Genomic DNA, 19,133 nt, shown 5'->3' with positions numbered 1-19,133 from the left:
AATCTATACAGTTAAGGCTGGCCCAAATATATTCAAGGCAAACTTGCCCTAGAAACCATGGAAGAAACTTACAAGAAGCCTTATTACCCAGTGCTTCAGTAAGGTAATTTCGGAGTTGGTTTAGTGTTGAAACCTTTAGCCCATATCAAAAAAAATTCTTGCAAATATTCTAGGTTTTAGCTATCAATCTTTTTAAGGAGAGAAACGACAGGGTGGGTTTGTGGCAGGGATCAGGTACAGCTCCTCCTGCTTGCAGCGTGCGAGAGAAGACCTCTGCTGATAGACCCTGGGAACTGCACATCTCTGGGAAGCGGAGACAGGGAAAATGCTTGGCGGCGCGTTTCCGTGTGGGACACGAGGGCTGGGGAGCACAGGAGTGAGCAACTCCTGAGCAATAACGTGCCCAAAAAGCAGCAGTGCAATGTTGTGATCAGCTTTTCATTTGTGGAAGAAACACGGTGGCTGGGGTCCAGAAGAGGCTGTGCTGGGGCGTGGGATGTCAGTCTGGCAGCCACCCTGGCAACACCAGCATAGGGCTTGGATGTGCATCTGGTGTTGTACAGACAGCACTTAACACCTTCCTAATGTTTTCATTCTTACACAAGTCCTGTGGGCTCTTGATCCTGAAAGACTCAGGTCTGTGTCATTTTATGTGAGACACCCCTTAATCTTTCCTTGCAATGCTCATGCACTTCAGGTTAGCAACACTCATGGCTGCTGTGCTCTCCTGGCCTTGGGCGCTGACTGTTCCTCACACTGAAAAGCTATTTTAAATGGATCATCCAACCCCTGCCATGTCCAGCAGGTGAAGGGCAGTGTCCTGGTTACACTTCCCCAATGTGTACAGTGGCACCACTGCAGCCCGGGCAAGTAAAATCAAACCCACCTCCATCTCAAGGGATCAGCATTTCTGTGATGAACTGGCTCACACCAGCTGAGACATACAGATTGAGTGCTTCTCAGTGTGTAAAGCTTTTACTCAAAATTATAAAGAATACATAATGACTGAGGGTTTTTGTATTGCTCTTTTAGACAAGTGATGGAGCAACAGCAACAGCGCCAGGAATCTCTGGAAAGAAGAACCTCTACCACAGGCATGTATCAAACCAAGCAGATATAGTCTCTTCTTGCTTGTTTTCTCTAGATGTAGTTGGGGTCTGTGTGGTGCTGTACAAGTGCTAGACTGCTACAAGTGGTTACAACTATGATTAGATTTTAAAGCATTTTCAGCTAGAGACTTACATGCATTTGGGCATGGTTTCACAGAGGCTTATGCACAGGGCATCAGGTGAAGCTAGTGCGAAAACACTTCGAAGAACTTGTACAGCTGAGGGGGACTTTAGGCATACCAAGGGGCTCTGGCCACTCTCCTTCCACCCCCATGAGGAGAGCAGGTAGCACAGCCACCACAAGAGTTGACTCCATGTTTCCAGGGGATGTCAGCACACAGCAGTTAATGTGCTGGATGTGCCAGGTCAGTTGCTCCCCATTACTCTGCAGCACAAAGCAAACTACAGTGCAGAGGAAAATATAGTTCAAGATGCTCACTGATGGGGATTTTGTGGTCATGAAGTGAGGAGTCTTCTGTAAGCTTGATGGAAAAAATATATATATTTAATGAGCTTATGAAAATCTTCTATGGCATATTAAGTTGCATTAAGCTGAGAGATGACAGGACTAGCTTATAACAACAAAGTATGGCTTTGCATCTCTGAAAGAAGACAGAGCAAGCAAGCCAAGATGGCCATCTTGTGTTTGGGCTTTTGTTTTGGGGATTTTGTTTTTCAGTTAATCTGGCCACATAAGTGCAGTGTTTTCCCTCAGCTGTTACAACTTTTTAGGTTTTGGCTTGAAACCAGTTCAGACATACACACATATCTTAGTCAGCAACAGAAGCTGTTGGCCTCTGTTTCGACAGAGGTTACTGCGTACGATTCTGCATAGGGAACATAGCCAAAACCCTGCCTCAGCATCTGTGAGGAGCAGGATGTGGTTCCCAGGGGCTTCTGTCTGTTCCCTCCTTGGCTGCAAGGTGTCCACTGCAGTATTCAGCATGCCTCTTGCAGCTCACCTGGTGCAAGGATGATGCTCGTGATCCTGACTCAGATTCACATGGGGCCTGGAGGAGCTTCACTGGCACTGGAGCATGCAGCCCATCCCGTTCTGCCAGGGTCCTGTTCAACACAGGCTCAGTTTTGCTGAGGATTGGAAACCCCCACGCCAGTGCCTGCACCATCTCCTCTTTGCTTTGTTTGAGTTTCTGTTTGCGTTTACTTCACGGTTCCTTTTTCTCTGTTCCGCTTTGCCTTGGTTTCATTCCTGCCGCGTATCCATCTTATTCTTTTCATTTGTCTTTTCTGTTCTTTAGTTTCCACCCGTCAGATAAGCATGTGCTCTCCCCCCTCTCAGCCTCAGTCTCCTCCTCCCACCTGCAGTGACTTCGGTGCTCCTGCCTCTGGTGCTGCGCCCCTATCACCACCTCATGCCAATGCTGTCTCTTCGGCACCCACTGTCCCCGAGCCCACTAGTCCACTCTCTTTCAGACCCCTGTGGAGAGCCAAAGACACACCACAGCTCCTGCACAGTCACTCAGCCTCCGAGCTGCCAACAGGCCCAGGTTCCCCCTCTCCAGCCTGCCCAAACCTCAGGACCATAATGCCAGGCATCAGGCGAACCTCACTATCTCCACCACCTCCCCATCCTTCCCACTTTACCTTTGCCGCTCGCCAGACTCTCAGGCGCCTTTCTCTTTCATGCTCTCCTTGGTCTTCTGCTTCCTCTGCCACAAATGCACCACCTCTGCAGAGGGGTGATGTCCCTCAACCACGAGGTCCCACCATCCTGCCTTTGATTCCTGCCCTGCCTGAGACAGCCAAGGGGCCCACAGGCAAAGCAAGCCAGGAGACCTTGGCAAATGCACCTCTGAATGGCCATCCTGAAGAACAAATTGCTTTAGACCCCTCTGCGACCCAGGTGAAAAGTGTGGACGGGTCCTTCTTTCCACACCTAGGACCTGCACTATCTTCCCTACTGCCCACCATCATCAGCACCCCCAGCTCCTTTGGCCAGGCTCCCTCCCCATCCTCCCATCCATCATCACGTCCTCCTCAGCAGTGGTATCAGCCCGTGTCACACTGTCTTCCATTGCCTCCCCCTTACGCTGCTGTGTCTGAGGTGACTATGCCCAGGAGGACCCCTCCTTACATGACTTCACCAGCCATTGCCCACTTGAGTAAGTACTGATTTTGAATGAGTTGTGACCTGTACAAAGCCTTAGCTTTCAGCTGTTTAAAAAGCCCCATTGGCACTGCCTGTGACCACTAGAAGAAAAGCTGAGAGACCAAAGGCTACTTCTGCTTCATGCCATTCCTGAAAAGTGTAAAAGTACCGAAATCACTCACGGCTGGTCCAGGGACCCTCTGAGCTAAAAGCAAGGCAGAAAACAAGAATTACAGGACCAGGGCCCTGTAGCTGGGCTCTTGCAATGTATATTCTTACTGTACTAGCCCAGAAGGAGATTTTTATCATTCAGCAAAGTCAAATTGCACTTTGCAGTACAAACTCTATTTTCAGCTGGTCCAAATGTAGGGATGGGCTCATCTGAAGCCGGAGGCCAGGTCTGCGGTTGACTAGTTGTCCGTGTATCAGTACTGGTAGAAGCTGTGATTTTTATTCTTTTTTTTAAGTGGCATTTCTGTTACTAGCAAAAGATGTCACATAGTTTTGTTATAGAATCCCCTGTGCTTGTGTAACTTCCTGGTATAAACTGCATTTGTAGTGTAGGACTTGTCACTATAACTATTCCAGCAAACCTTTTTCATTGCAGCAGATCAAGAACTTGGGTCTGCCACTTTGCATATGGTCTTGATTTCTAGTGTTCATCTAAAGCCTGTGGAGTTAGAACAGTCACAAGTAATGCCTATTTGCAATTCAATTCGTACATTTTTTTGCTCGGATCCATTCCTGTTCATAACCACATGTAATGCTTAAATGATGTGTTTAGAAAAGGAAGAAAACTGAGACATTTCCTTTTGCTTTCTGCTAAAAATATTATTGCAACCACTAGAGGCTCAGTCCTACTGATATAAGCTCTTGAAATCTACTTAGTTCAATAAAGTTATTTTAAGCTCACATCAGTCCATTATTTTGACTCAGTTCAATTTTTGCCTCAGGCTGTCTTCTAATTAGGTGGGTGTAGTTTTGCAATTACAGTTTACTGCACCCACAGTGAATTACTGGCTGTTATGTTTGTGAGAGGGGTTGAAATGCTTAAATTATTTCTAATAGCAGCTATGGTTCAGTTCAAGAATGGAATTGGGAGTGTGAAATAATGGCAGAAATAGCCACAGAAATAAGGCAGTATTGTAAGAAAACCTAGACAAGAAGAAAAACAGGCTGTTGATGTTAAATACAGTTCCCAAATGTTCCTCAGTCAAAACCTGCCTGTCTTTCAAAATAACACATACTGAACAACTGAACTTGTGATTACATACCAGGAGCAGCCTGTTCTGAGAGAGTATAATGTGGAGAAATACCCTTGGGCAGGTGTATTTGTTCAGTTGACCAGTTACAGACAGGCAAAACAGTGCAATGGAGTTATCCACCACCAGCCCTTCCAACAGGCTGCTGCTTGAGGAGCTTTGCTGAACCTCGGGGTGCTTGGAGCTGGAGTCTCCCCCACTGTTTTGCAAGACTGGCTGAAGCCATACACCTTGCATTAACAGAAAGGAGGATGTGTCACTGTAGTCCACGAGTCTGGTGAAAAACTGATGTTAACTAAATTCCACAGAGTTGGTTGATGTTGTTTATTATCTGCATGTAGAAATCTATGAGACGAGCAGAAGATGACACTTATGAATTGGGAAGTGTTGTCTATGTTTTGAGTTTAGCACAGAATAAAACACTAGCCCAGCCAGGGAGGAGGGAAAAGGCTAGTTTATCAGTGACAGGGTGTTGCAGGAGGACACACCTGTAGCTGATTGACCACTGATGCAACTACCATTTCCCATTTTCCTATATGCTTGGTGCTTCCTTGCATTGATCACTCGTCATGCAGTCAGGTCATGACCCTGGGAGCAAAAACATGACCTTGTGTACAGACTGGAGGAGACAGTATGTCAAGTGTAACTCATATTCTCTGTATTTCAGGCCCAGCACTTCCACCTGGTCATCCCAGTGGCGCTGCTGTGATCCCCACTTCGTCCGGGGGGCCCCCACCTCCACCACCCCCCCCAGTCCCTCCGCCACCCATGGGAGCTGCACCCCCCCCACCTCCCCCCCTGCCGGCAGGCACTGGTCAAGGGGTTGGCACTGAAGATGGGTCAGTGTCAGGGCTCGCAGCAGCTCTGGCTGGTGCCAAACTAAGGAGAGTTCAACGGGTAAGGAGGTGGCACTGGGACTCTTCTCTGGTGCAGCTTGGTGTAATGACCTGCAAATCCACTGTGAAATATGGTGAAACACGCTTCAGCTGCCCCCCCTTAGGTGAACTCTGAAATGTGAATTTGTAGTGAAAATACAGCTGAGCAGCAGATGTTTGGTAGAATTCCCACTCCTCAGAAAATGTTCATTATCAAATCACTGTGAGTTCTCACGTTGCCAGGATTTCAGTACTTCTGCAAAGCTCACCATTGCACTGTTAGTGTTTTCATTATAAGTGGTTAAAACTGCATCATGATTACCAAAAACAGTGTAGACTGTTGAGGCAGCACATCAATAGGTGTCCACTTAGGTAAAGGTTGCATAAGCATGCATAAACATAATCATGAACAAAGATCACTCTGGGGGTGCTCTGAAAACTCTGGGGTTTTTCATCATTTGCCCATATATTTGCCTCACCCAGACAGTTCTTGGTCTTTATAAGGTCTTTATTCCAAGGCAGAACACATCCCATCTCTGGTTTTGGGCTGTGATGGTGATCACTTCTTCTAATAATTAGGAAAAACTGATCATTGAGAGTGTGGTTGTAATTAATTTTCATTAATTCCAATGCTTGTTTCTGTCTTCAGCCAGAAGATGGTTCAGGAGGGTCCAGCCCCAGTGGGGTCTCTAAAAGTGATGCCAATCGAACAAGTAGTGGAGGAGGCGGAGGAGGACTAATGGAAGAAATGAATAAATTGCTGGCAAAAAGGTTTGTATTCAGACTTCAAGTAAGCACTAGCGTGAGCTCTGCAGCAAATTGTGGAGCAAGATGCTGTCAGTTTGGTGATCAGTGGGTCACTTTGGTGCTTCTTTGAAATGTGACCGGATCTACATAGATGCTAGTCACCAGCATTGCCTGGTGAAGCTATGTGTGTATATATATATGCATACATATATATGTATCTGAAACTGTAGATGTTGCATCAATGATATCTGGAAGAGTTTAGCTGCTGTAAGAAATCCTTCAGTGTGGTAGCCTTCAAAGATGGTGACAAATATATCCTCTGGACTTTTGCCATTTTACCAGATCTATTTCAAAGCTACTGTATTCAGATAAACTATGAAAGGTACTTAAAATTATTCTTTATGCAACACATTCAGGATGTTGAACCTAAAAACAATAACAGAAGTACAATAAAAGGGCAACATCTTGGCAGGTGAATTGTTATTGATTCTCAGTGCATTTCAGACAGGCTAGCCAAGTTATTCTCATCTAAAGTAAGTCATGATGTATCAAGCTACCAGCTGTTAAAAGACACTCAATTATTCCAATTATTTTTTTCTTTCTGCTTTCTCCTGATTCCATCAATAATGTTCTGTCAGACTCCCAAGCTCCTAGCGTTAGATGTTTGATTTTTAGCTCTTTTTCAACTTATGAATAGTGAAAGAAAAGGATGAGTAAAATAATGAAGAGTGGGTACAGTTGTATAGTGCGCAGAGATGGAGTTCTTAAATATATTGTCCAATACAAAACCAGTTTCCAGTTCAGAGGATGGATACACAACCCTATAAAATATTCCAGCAGTGTAAAATACCAAACAGATCACTTTCTTTTCTGAACTAAAATAGCTTAACAGCTTTTAATAGTTATTTACTGGTTCACCTTCTGATCGATTTTGTTCTGCTACCTGTCAAGACTGACTTTGCTGAACTGAACGACATCTGCAAGCAAAGTAAGGTTCCGTGACTAGATGCTGGGGTAACCCCTTCTGTTCAAGCAGACAGGTTAAATGGACATCTCATATGCTTGGTTATAGAAATCCTGCAAATTTCAGTGGTTCTAGTCTAACACGTACTCCAGTACAGCTTTTGGCAGTGGATTCTGGTATCTTCAGGTATTCAGGGTCAAATTCTCTCAGTATCTTAACAAAAGAACCTGCACTACCATAAGCATCCTTTCCCAGGGCATTGACAGCAACAGAATTGTTTCCTAAGTTTTGCTTCACAAAGCCATGGAATTGTAATGAATTTTCAGTCCAGTGTGCGATCTGGGCATATGCTGTTAAACTGTTACTGAGAGGCTTTCTTTTGGCTGCAGAGCCCTCTTTATTTGTGATGACATAGAAAAGGGAAGAACCTGGCACTGTGTTTTAAATTGCTCTTACCGAGCTGGTAGGCAGGAGTTAGAAAGATTATTTCTTTTAACTGAGCATGTTCAGTACAGAAATTACTGAGTGACAAGCCTGAGATACCAGGGGCCCTTTGCTGAGCAGAAAACCATATGCTCAGAAACAGGGAATGCATCTAATGCTGGGCAAGTAATGAAGGAAAATGCTTCTAAGAGGTCAGGTGGTATAAAATACTGCTCTCTAGTATTAGTGGCCCCCATGAGAACAGCCCTTTGCTTCAGGACTGAAGTGCAAGCAGACTAATGAACTCTCTCACAAACTACTATAATTTCTAGCCCAGTTAAGTTTCTTGCAGGACATAAATCTGACACTGGTCTCTCACCCGGGGAAATATTTCCCTCACTGAAGTTTGTAATCGTTGTAAGCTTTTCTCTCAGAAGAATCAAGTCAATATTAGAAAAAAATATAAAAATTATTGCTGATCCAATAAAATTATTAATGCAGCTGAATAACTGGAAATAATTCCCACAGAGCTCTGCGTCCTACAAACACATGTGTTTTACTCCTAGTTTTCTGTCAAATTTACAGAAAAGACTCAAATTTTTGTATCCAGTGAGGCTTTTCTTTTGCCAGTGATACGAAACAAAAAAATCCTTTGACAAACCTGTAGCAGTGCTTTGAAACTCAGAAGCCTTTCGAAGTGCCATTGGGATTTTTTGTTCTGTGAGATTAGTTTTGTCCACTTCAGAAGCAAGACTAAATGAAACATCTATCATATTAGTGTTTTAAAAAACATCTGCTAAGGGTAGTGTTCACAGGTGGATAAGGATCATCACAACCAAAGTTCATGTGGAGACTAGAGCCGTAGTTCCCCTAATTGTCTAAAATGGGAAATCAGATGTCTAGAGAATCAGTGCCTGACACACTGGAGTACTCTTTAGACCCTAAATAGGACTTGAAAATCAAGAATATGGTTTTCCTCTGCCAGTGTGGTTAACACCCAGGAAGTTTTACCATGTGCTCTTCAAAGATAAAAAACCGACATCTTTGTTTACTCTCATATCCAATTGATCCAGTGAATGGACTGCAACTCTTTGCCACTGCTTCTCAGAAAGTTTTGCCTCTCCTCAGGAAGCAGAACAGTGTGAGAATCACAGATGCTCTCTCAACTTCTGTAGGCATCACCAACACTGCCAAGGGGTTTAGGAGCTCTGCTGCCTTTGAGCTGGATTTGAGACTCATCAAAGGCACTTGAAAACCCAGGCTGGTGCACTTGGTTCCTGGCTCTTAGTCTCCAGCCAGAGCTTTCCCACCCTGAGGGGAGAAGGGGTCTTGACTGGGCAGAAACAGTGCCTGATCTTTTCCAGTGGGGATGGACGTGGGTTGAAGGGCTTTTCTGACTCTCATGCAATCGCATGGGATCACTGCCACAGCCCTTTCTCTGAGTGGGAATAGGGATGGGGGGATAAAGGACAGGTGGCAAAATGATCCTGGAGCTAGCTGAGAACAGTGTCATCTCTGCAATACCCACCTGAACCACCTGGGGGAGGGTTAGCTTGGTCTTCAGAAACCTTCAGAAGCCCTTGGTGATTTGGGGTGTTAGTCCTGTTAGAACACAGGAGCCAGCCATCGCCTCCTCGGCCCTAGAGAGAAGCCATCCCTTTCTCACCCAGTTTCATATCCAGCTGTGCTTCCTTCCTCCACTGCAACACATTTCCTTATGCTCTGCACCCTGTGTTCCTTTGTTAAACACCTCATAATTTTGCCCCTCTCCGAGTTGTATCACCAAGATCTGTATTCTTCCCCTCCGCCCTAATCCTACACAACCAAACACATCAGCCTTTATCACATTTCCTTGGATGAACTAAGTAAATAATAACTCCCACCAGAGCCTGAATCAGCCTTCCCACATGGAAGATATGTTTCTAGAGGGTTGACTGTGTGTTCTCTCTCATTTTCCTTTTCAAAGGAGGAAAGCAGCGTCGCAGTCAGACAAGCCAGCTGACAAAAAGGAAGAGGAAAGCCAGAATGTAAGTGAAAGATTGCTCACTGTTCTGCTCTTGCAAATATGTTGATGTGCTGCCTTGTAAGCCAAGGTCCTGTGCTCATTCACTGTGTGGCAGGCAGTGACAAGCAGTGCTGATCCAGGAATAGATTTGCACATTCAGTCAAAAGCTCAGTGTAACTGCTTCCACCTTTCTGGGAACAGCAGCCTACAAACAAGAATTGCTGCCTTATTCATAGGTGAGGTATTGTCCAAACTAGGTTAATAGGTGCTTTCTCATGGTCTGATCCAAGTATTGTAGGTATGGTAGGTTCTTGCCTCATCAGAAGATGCATTGAACCTTCTGATAAGCAAATTTGAAATAAGTTTATGATTCTTATTTTAAATTTGCAGTTTCAGCTAAGCTGAAGTGGATCATCAACTATGTGGTATAACTTTGGATTGCCAGCCTCCATGTAAAGCAAGAATTAGCTCACTTCAGACCCCAGAGCACACATGCAAAATGTCTCTGGGGAGCGTGAAGGGGTAGCATTAGACCATTCAAAGGTTAAAATATGTATTCATGATACCTACACAAAAATGAGCTGATAGAGCTTGAAGAGCCTCAAAGAACATTGATTCACCTCTGTTTTAACTATTCTGTTTGTATGTTGTCCACAAAAGCAAGTAAGGGGTTTTATTTTACTCAGTCTTTATGCTGAACTTGATGCACTAATTTTGAGTTTAACATGCAGATTAAAACACTTATTTTTTACCCACTGAACTGGTAAAGCATGGGAGACCTTTCCAGTCTCAAGAGAGGCCAGGACATACACTGTGTCCCTTCCCATGTGGTGCTTTTCTGGACTGCTGCTCCTACAGCATTCTTGTTGCTAACCTCAGGAAGGCTCTCTGCCATGGCTGCAAGTTTGTAAAGCATCATGTGTGCCTTGTATCACCTATATAGAGACCTTGCCTCCAAGACAAAGTAACAGCTACTCAGTAGGAAATCCATTTGGAAAATGTAGGTCTCGCCCCAGTCTGAAAGGTTTGTAGCAAGAGCAGGCATAAGCACTTTGCACTGTTTAAGGAGAAAAGCAGCTAATTTTGCTTGTTCCTCAAGGGATGCTTCAAGCATGGAATTTGCCTATTGAACCCACTATGCAACCATTGCTCTAAATTTTGCCCCAAAGCTGGTTTTGAGTCATGCACTCAGAGATGAAAGGCACCATTTAGTTTCTAGCTATTCAGCCTTTGCTGTCTTTCTGCCCTTTCTTCTCTCCCCCTGAAACTCTGCATTAGTTTGCATCCTACATCAAACATTTTGATAGCACCCAACTGTTCAGAAATGTGGTTTAGAGAGCATCTGTTTGACATGTACCTTGAGGACACTTCGTGGTGAGGGATCTTCTGTCAGACTGGGTGCAATTCCGTTTTACAGTGCAGAGTTAATGCTTTTCCTGAGTGTGTTTTGAGGGTTGCTAAATAATGTATCAAACACAGAGGTGAATGTTTTATGATCCATTATGAAACTCAGAAAAAAGAGTCCAAATATGTGATGTAGTGTTTAATCTTCTACTTAGGAGGAGTATTGTATTACTTAGTTACATTTGGTAGTACCTGGACTTTTCTTACTAATACCAGTGGCTCTCCTGGGCTAAGAGGCTGGGATCCGAATTACTGTTCATTCAGACAGCTCAATTCCCATATCTAAATTTGGGAAGTGGGTGGTTTGTATTTAAATATCAGCAGCCAGAACTTTAGAGTGGTAATGCAGCCTGGTTTGGTGTACAGGGATGAGGGTGATTCAGTGGAATCATGAAAAGATGCCCATATTATCAAGAATTAAAAAGTATTTATTTTGCCATGCTAAAGGGAGAGAAAAGTTGAAGTTTTAAATGAGCTTGAGCCCATACCTTGGCAGCAGTGCCTGTTAGACATGCTTGGAGGAAACTTGCTTTTTTACTACCTGTGCTGCAACTGGTCTACAGAGCAGAAGAGGACTCTGCTTCATTTCCAGAATTCAGTAATGTCCTGTTTTTCTCTTTGTAGGATGATGCTAGCACCTCTCCTTCACCCAGTACACGAGGTTCCACCCAGCAGCAGCAAAATTCATCAGGTATTAAACCAAACTACTAGTGTTATAGTTGTCTTCTTAATCAAGTCTTTTCCACCACTTCCAGACTCTGGGTTCATCATCTTACTTCTGAATGCAACTAAGAGAAAAATTCTCAAATACCTGTTGTTTTAAAAACTATACTCAGCAAGAAATTGTGATTTTATACACTTCACAGCCAAGACAATGCCAATACAGCCAGTTTAGTTAGTGGGGCCCAGTCATGTAACTACGGATCTGTGTCTTCAACATTGTGAAATCTTCTAAGAGTAAAAAAGCTGTATTATTTTCTTTTTTGTAGTGTAGCTGTCTCCTGGTTTATGCAGTTGGGGAATGGGTCTTGGTAGCTTGTTGCAATGAGACTGATCCTGAGATTTGCTAGGTGAAGTTAAGGATCCCCCAAAATATGTTTTTCCTATGATGAGTTGAAATGACTGTCTCTCAGTAGATAAGCTTCAAGCTAGTCAGATTCATTCTTGCATCAGTCTTTGCTTTCATATGTGCTAAAAGAAACCTTTCTGAAGGGAATGAGTATTTAACCAGACCAGCTTCCTTTTGGAACAAAGCCACTATTTGCGTGCTTTGCAAGGGAAGGGGAGGAAGCCAGGAGAAAGATGCATGTAAAGAGGAATGATATATAGACATTTCCTGAGAGTGACATAATTCTTTTAAGGAACTTTTTAGGACCTCACGGAGGAGCAAACCCTTGTGCATGAAGTTGTGTGTTACTGAAGTCTCTGAAACAGTTCACTTTGTTTTAGGAGGGGATTAAAACAATAGTAAGCGTTTTCAGTAACAGGTTGCTTAGTGCAGCTTTTAGGAATGCTCTGCAAGTTAGAAATCTAGACAACATTAAATTCTCTGTGGAGACGTGCATCATGGGGGTCTCACTCCCTTTTTTTAGATACACCCATATTTTCTGCCAACTATGCAGACAAAAAAGAAAAAAAATGGACCTTTTTAACTTAAAATATAAATAAGGATTGTATGTAATAAAATAAGCCTTGTAGCAATTAGCCTGTATTTCTTAATAGAAATGATTTATGCATTTCCTCCTACTGATCCAGTTCCTTGTCTTTTTTAGTAGTGTTTAACTATCTGGTGCCTAATCAAAGGGATCACTATGCAGATTTATGCCAATGCTTTTTCTGTAATATAGGCAACCTCTTATATTCTTACAATATTAATTCATTCAATCAGTCCTTTCCTGGATCTTTCTAAGTCGCTCATCCTCACTGAATGAAAGCAGTTGTGTAAGACAAAACTTCAGGATATTTTTATCTTTATAGAAAAAATAATCAACAGTAACTTTTCATTTTTGTTTTTCAGACTCTGGGAAGAAGCCATGGGAAAGGAGCAATTCTGTTGAAAAACCTGTATCTTCATTACTTTCTAGGTGAGCTGCATGGGGTGTCCCTCTGGCTGGCTAGCAGTTGGGATGGTCATGCTGTCCCGTGGCACGTGCACAACTCATTTCTCGTTTCATTCCATTGCTATAGAAATCCATCAGTGGTGAAGAGCTGTGAAGCTAAGAGCCCCACACAATCCCACGTGTCTTCTAGGTACTGGCTAACAGCCTGGCTTCTTAACCATCTTGGCTTGTCCTTTGGTTAATCCCATCATTCAGCATTAATGTTTGTCTTCTGTGACATCATTTACTCATTCTCTTACATTCTGCTTTGTCTGTCGCTGCACAAAGTGTGAAGGTGGAATGTGTTGTGTCAGAAGCTTGTTCCATGGAAACAGCCCCCTGCTCAGGTGTGCACAGGCATCACAGACATTAATCACATTTTAAGCAAGCACTTAAAGCATCTATGCTCATGAAGCAGAGACACGAGCTTGGCAGTACACTGTGCCATCTGAAAAGCAGGTTTTGAAGCATCTTTTTACAGCAGGTACAGGATGACCCTGCCAATAGAAGAGGTCTTAATTGTCCAGCCTCTGCAGAAATTCAAAGCCAAGTCAGAAATATCTGAGGAGCTTGCAGCTGGGAAAAGGGAAGTTATTCCTCCATCCATGCAGCTGCAGTGGGTGCATGAGAAAGAACAGCAAAGCTTGGTGGAATAAGTTAACATCAAGCTGTAAAAAGTTCTAGCCACAGAAAAGGCATTCAGAAACGTAGAGTATAAAAGCTGGCAGGTGTCAAAAGCCAAAAAGCCTAAAGTAGGACTCCAAATGTCCCATCAATGTGAACAGCCAAGCTGCAGTTTTATCACCCATATTCTTACCACCACAAAGACTGAGATAAAGTTTGTTGGACAGCTAAAGAGACTTCCTTCCATTGCTGGTCTTGAATGACACAGTATTAATGCAGTAGTGGACACTGAGATGGATGGATAAGCTGAATAAGGAGGCAGAACACAGGCTTACATATGTTTAGTGTTCACTGCAAGAGATGTCCTTTAGTTTACACTGTTATATATATGACAGTACTGATAGTCTGAAGAGAGAAAGTTGCCAATGGCAACTATCTGCATGTACTTGCTGCTGTGTTAAAAGATGCTGGAACATGCCCTGCCCAAACATTCAGAGGGATGCATCAGTGTTACTAGAACAAAATATAGCCTTTCCAGTTCTCCTAAAACCAATGGGATATGTTGTTTCTAGGAAATAGGTGAGAGCTTCAATATAGAAAGACCATTAATTTTTTTCAATTGGGAATGAAACATGGGCTATTTAAAACAGCCATCAAGTTTTCACCAGCTATCTTCTATGCCATTCCTTCTTGGGAGGCAGACTAGTTCAGTGGGAAAAAATGCTTTCTTAGTTTAATGTCTGAAGTGGTGCTCAGTGTTTGCTTGCTCAAACAACTTCTGTGGAGGAAGCAGAGCAGGTTTCCAAAACCCTCTCTCAGCAGTGACCTGTTTCCATTCCTGTTCAGTTTGATGGCATTTGTATCTGTCTTAATTCCCAGATTAGCTGTAAGATGGTGGGAGACCTGTTAAGATTTTCCTGAGAAGGGGTTACTAGACCAAGCATACTTTCAGGACTGACAGAATCTCCACCATGCCCCAGTTTAGGCCCAAAGATGATAAAATTATTTGAAGCTTTTCCTGTTATTTAGATAGCATAGTTAATTTTTGAAGTTTTTTAGAGTTACTGATTAAAAGAGAAAGTCAAGCAGCTTCTTCATTCTTCATTTATTTTATCAGCCATCATCAGAGTTCAGCCCACTGACTTGATAACATCCTGGAAGATCGATAGCACTCAAGTGTACTAGCCTGATTGGTTTTGTTTATGACTCAAGAAAAAGTACCTGTGCTACACAGTGCTACCAACAAGCTCCACTTGACTCAGTCAGGCCTTCCAAGGAAAGGATTACTGGGTTATTACTTTTCCTGTAATATTTTTCTAACTTGTTTTCTGCTATTACTTTAGCACCAATTGAAGTTTAGGTGGCTAAGACAAAGTTGCTGTACAGAAAACAGACTGTGAGAGAAAACCAGACATCTAGCTTGTAAATTTCAGATGCTGTAATAAAACACATCATTAAACAGGCTTTATCCCCTGAAGACATCTCAGCATTTTCTATTCTGAAATCATTGAGACTCCCAACACCAAAAAAAACCCCACCAATAAATTGAGCTTCATTGCAGTCTTTGCACTCCCTCCAGTATGTCTACAATAGGAGAAAGCAGCATCTTTGAGGGTCAGGTTGCAAACAGGAGCAGTGCTGCTCACCAGCTGCCAAACACTCTTGAGCAGCACAATAGGGAGCCTCTGGTTCAGCACTCAAACACGGATGCTCCTGCTCTGGGGTGTGTTTCATCCACACTATCAGGCAGGTGTAGCTTAATGTCCACTGCAAGGAACTGATGGGCTTTTTTAATGTTCTTTTTCCCTTTCTCCAGGATGAAGCCAGTGAGCAGCAGCAATGATGTGGCTATGGATGCCTTAGATTTTGATCGAATGAAACAGGTGAGTGTAAAGGTCTTTCACACCTCCGAGATTTGATGAGCTACCCATTTTCCCCCATGCATGCGCTGTACAAGCAAAACAGCTGTTCAGTCTTCTGATTTCCTCTACAACTAGGTGCTTAGAGGAGGGCTAGATGGTAAGCAGCAAGAGAGCACAATCTCACTGCTATTTCATCAAGATGTCTGTAGAGAAATGTGCAAATAAATATGCCAGTATCTTCTGCATCCTTGGCCTGGGAGTGCCAATGTAGCTGTTAATAGTTCTAGGCTCTGATCATCAGAGGAGGTGGGGGACAAGCACAACCATGTTAAACTTGCATTTTCTTCCACCAGTTAGAAGGAAATTCTGAGCAGCTGACTTGTGTTTTGTCTCATCAGGAAATATTGGAGGAAGTTGTAAGAGAGTTACACAAAGTGAAAGAGGAGATAATTGATGGTAAGAAAGAGAAAAATTATTATTTTTCTCATCTTTATGACTAATTTCCCATAGATAAGATGATAGGAACTGCAGAGAGTTCCCTGGTGTTTTCAGACTTCTATGAGCAGCTCTGATTTATATACACATTTGAAGAATAAGCATCTACTTTAAGTGAGCTCTGATTGTGACATTGTGTTTACATCCTTTATTTTTGTGCTGTTGGTGAGCATTTTCATGCCCAGCCTGTGAGAAATTCACTGGCTGGTGTTTCTCACAGGTGAGAGGATGAGAGATGGCCTTCCCATAGCATGTCAGTTTATCACAATCAGGGAGCGTGAAATCATTTGTAACTAGCTGGCCACACAGGTTGGGATGAGGAGGGGACAAAGGTACCAAACTGAAAATCCATCACAAGCATCTTCTGTAGGTTTCCTATTCTTGAAGAGCTATTTCAGACCTTCATTCAATTCCAGCTTTCCAAATAGCCATGTATTTTTATAATTTATTGAAAAGTACAACTGTACTAAATGTGTCAGTACTGTTTTACAAATTGCCATGCAATATACAACTAAAAGTGTTTTTTCACTGCCATTACTGAAATGCACAGCAAAATCCGTATCTAAAGCCCACATCAGGGCATATGAAGATGCATTTCCACACCCTGCACCCTCCATCTTAGATTCACACAGAAGGGGAAAGAGAGGAGACTGTAAAACAGCTAAAATCCATTCCCTGTCCCCTTGCCCTAGACCTGTGTGCTCACAAACCCTTGGGCAATTTGCAGTTGAGGAGACCCTTGCTACCGTCCCAGCAGCTTGGCCCTCAGAGCATTCCTAGTTCATTCCAGTGCAAAATAAGACATTCACATAAACCGCAGATGCAACTTCTTACACCAGTACTGCAGTTTGCAAGCAAACAGCTGCCTACCCTTACTCATCCTTTTACCCTCCACTCATCATTTTACCAGCGTGTACTTTCTGCAACCTCTATAATTTAGCATTTTCCATCACACTGGGTATGACATTACACATTAACCTTTTGGTTTGGTTTTCTAGCCATACGGCAGGAGTTGAGTAGAATCAGTACAACATAATGATTGCAAAGCATTTGGACGGTACTAAGAATGCTAGGAAGATCGGATCATTTCTAAGTGTACCAAGGTCATGCAAGATGGTGAGAGAGGACACCGGCACTGTCTTTGTTCTTATACCCTTTTTATTAGCAGACTCAGCACACTTTGAAGCTTGCTGCTGCCTTGGATTCACTTCATTTTAAAAGTCTTAATCTAAAGAATATTAAATTTTAAATTTCTGGATTTTTTAGATTTCATCTGACACTGCACATTGGATTTGTCAGCCTTTTTTGTATTTTGTATTTGCTTATTTAAATGTATTACCTTTCTTTTTAGTAGTAGATAAGAACACACGTGAACCATTTGCTTTTGATAGATGACTTCAAAGTAATTTTACTAGTAGTCTGCAATGTAAATGAAGATCCTTTGCCAACAGAAATGTATTGAGGCATCACAAGAAGAAACAGAGACATGTTAGTTGTCAGCCAACAAGTTCTTTGTCTCAGAGTTATCACAATATAAAAAAAAATGGTACGTCAGTGCATCACAGTATCTGTGTTCATATTGGTAATAAACTGTTTATTGTCCACATGGCCCTGCCTTTCTTTGTTTCATTCATCACTTGAGCTGCACTTTTACGTCACTTGAGTTAATGATGAAAGGAAAGTGACTGAGACTCACTGTGGGTTGACAGCTCTGCCTAGCCAGTGCCATAGAACAGGAGGAGAGAACCTGAGCAGACCCAGGGGAGGAGGCAGGGTGGGGTGTGCTTTGCAGTTAGTTGTAAATGTTACCTGCTTTGGCTTGGAAAGTGTGGGATTGCTCTTTAGCACTCTTCAAATTAAATCTGCCTTTTAGAAGACAGTCTGGTCTTTATAATGTGGGTCTACTGCAGATTAAATACAGAAGTCCCTGTTTAATTCAACAGTGAGCTCCAGCCTGAGCTTGATGGCTGTTAGCCATTTAATGCCAGCAGGAGGTGAGAGACAGGTTAAACAGTGAGGTAAGATTCCACACGGGAATTAAAGCTGTCAGACATTGATGTGCACAACAAACAACAGCCCCAGAAGCACAAGAAGGAGCCTTTCCAGTATGAAGAGCACAGGCAAGGATCAGTAACAGCAAAGATTATAATGACCTCATACAGTAGCTCATGTGTTTCTTAATTATAAACCCATTTAATGGCAAACCTGACAATGTCAAGTATTTTTCAAAACTGCTGCTTCTCAGATAATCACAACTGTGAAACTCTCCCATAGTCTTAATTAATCTTGAGGAAGTTGGGGGCTGGCATGGCTCACTTTCTCCCTTGGAATGTGGCATTATGCCTAAGGTCAGTAATAACCATGTTGTAATTCAGGCCGAGTATACACCCTGGATATGGTGTGCCCTCTGTTAACATCAGCCACCTGCTGTAAATGAGTTTTTCTCCTATTCTTCTTCTGCCTTTGCAGGCCTCATATAATTAAGACATAATAAGCTGAAGTTTGCACAGGGCCACTTAATAGCTATAGGAGCAAGGTGTGCCCAAGTGGAAGGGGAAGCTTGGCTGATAGGAGCAGGAGAGCAGACCTGGCAGCACTAGCACTTTGCTGGTTCCCAGCTTATGGCGACAGGGATGCCCAGGGTGGCTTATTTGCAGTAGTGGCAATGCCAGAGGATTTCCCTTTCAGACACTAAGTCAGGTTGCCTGTTTACTCTGTGGAGAAGGCTGTCCTTTCATGCTGGGCTAGTTACGCCGCTACAACAGGGCAGGCCATAGGCATTTTACATAGCAGAAGTCAAAGGGGGCATTAACCTCCACTCCTGACTCCAATACAGTGATTTTACTCCTATCTCCTCTTGCTAGAGCATTAGTGTGGCCACACAGTGAAGTGGATCTGAATTTATTACTAAGAGAATAAACCTATACATAGCCCTAATGTACTTCTAACCCACACCTACATACTCTGTGGTTATCAAAAAAACCCTGCTGCCAACATTAATGGTTGTGGCCAAGACAAATGCCCATGGAGAGGATAGGATCACAGCCTTCTTCAGCAACACCCACATGCAGTGAAACAGCTTGCACCACACATCTGCCCATACCAGGCTTCCAACCATTTCAAATTCCCACTGAGGTGGAAAGCACAGAGCAGG

General features: G+C 43.1%; 1 protein-coding gene across 4 annotated transcripts in view; it reads left to right on the top strand.

The window, feature by feature from the left end:
• The window catches only part of EVL (Enah/Vasp-like), a 151,361-nt gene extending 133,774 nt beyond the window's left edge, over positions 1–17,587 (top strand). For 2 of the 4 annotated variants that reach the window (XM_034061823.1, XM_034061821.1), the window contains exons 5-14: positions 1,033–1,094; positions 5,149–5,378; positions 6,006–6,127; positions 9,457–9,517; positions 11,524–11,590; positions 12,917–12,983; positions 13,087–13,149; positions 15,439–15,505; positions 15,883–15,940; positions 16,978–17,587. In XM_034061823.1, coding sequence (XP_033917714.1) covers positions 1,033–1,094; positions 5,149–5,378; positions 6,006–6,127; positions 9,457–9,517; positions 11,524–11,590; positions 12,917–12,983; positions 13,087–13,149; positions 15,439–15,505; positions 15,883–15,940; positions 16,978–17,015 — 835 coding nt within the window. In that variant the 3' untranslated portion in view covers positions 17,016–17,587. The remainder of the gene's footprint in view (positions 1–1,032; positions 1,095–5,148; positions 5,379–6,005; positions 6,128–9,456; positions 9,518–11,523; positions 11,591–12,916; positions 12,984–13,086; positions 13,150–15,438; positions 15,506–15,882; positions 15,941–16,977) is intronic. The other 2 variants (XM_034061822.1, XM_034061824.1) reach the window with 2 other exon arrangements.
• Positions 17,588–19,133: the final 1,546 nt, after the last annotated feature.

The sequence above is a fragment of the Melopsittacus undulatus genome, chromosome 4 (genome assembly GCF_012275295.1).
Source record: "Melopsittacus undulatus isolate bMelUnd1 chromosome 4, bMelUnd1.mat.Z, whole genome shotgun sequence".
Taxonomy (NCBI): domain Eukaryota; kingdom Metazoa; phylum Chordata; class Aves; order Psittaciformes; family Psittaculidae; genus Melopsittacus; species Melopsittacus undulatus.
Note: the sequence above shows the minus strand (reverse complement) of the source record. Positions and strands in the feature narration are given on the sequence as shown.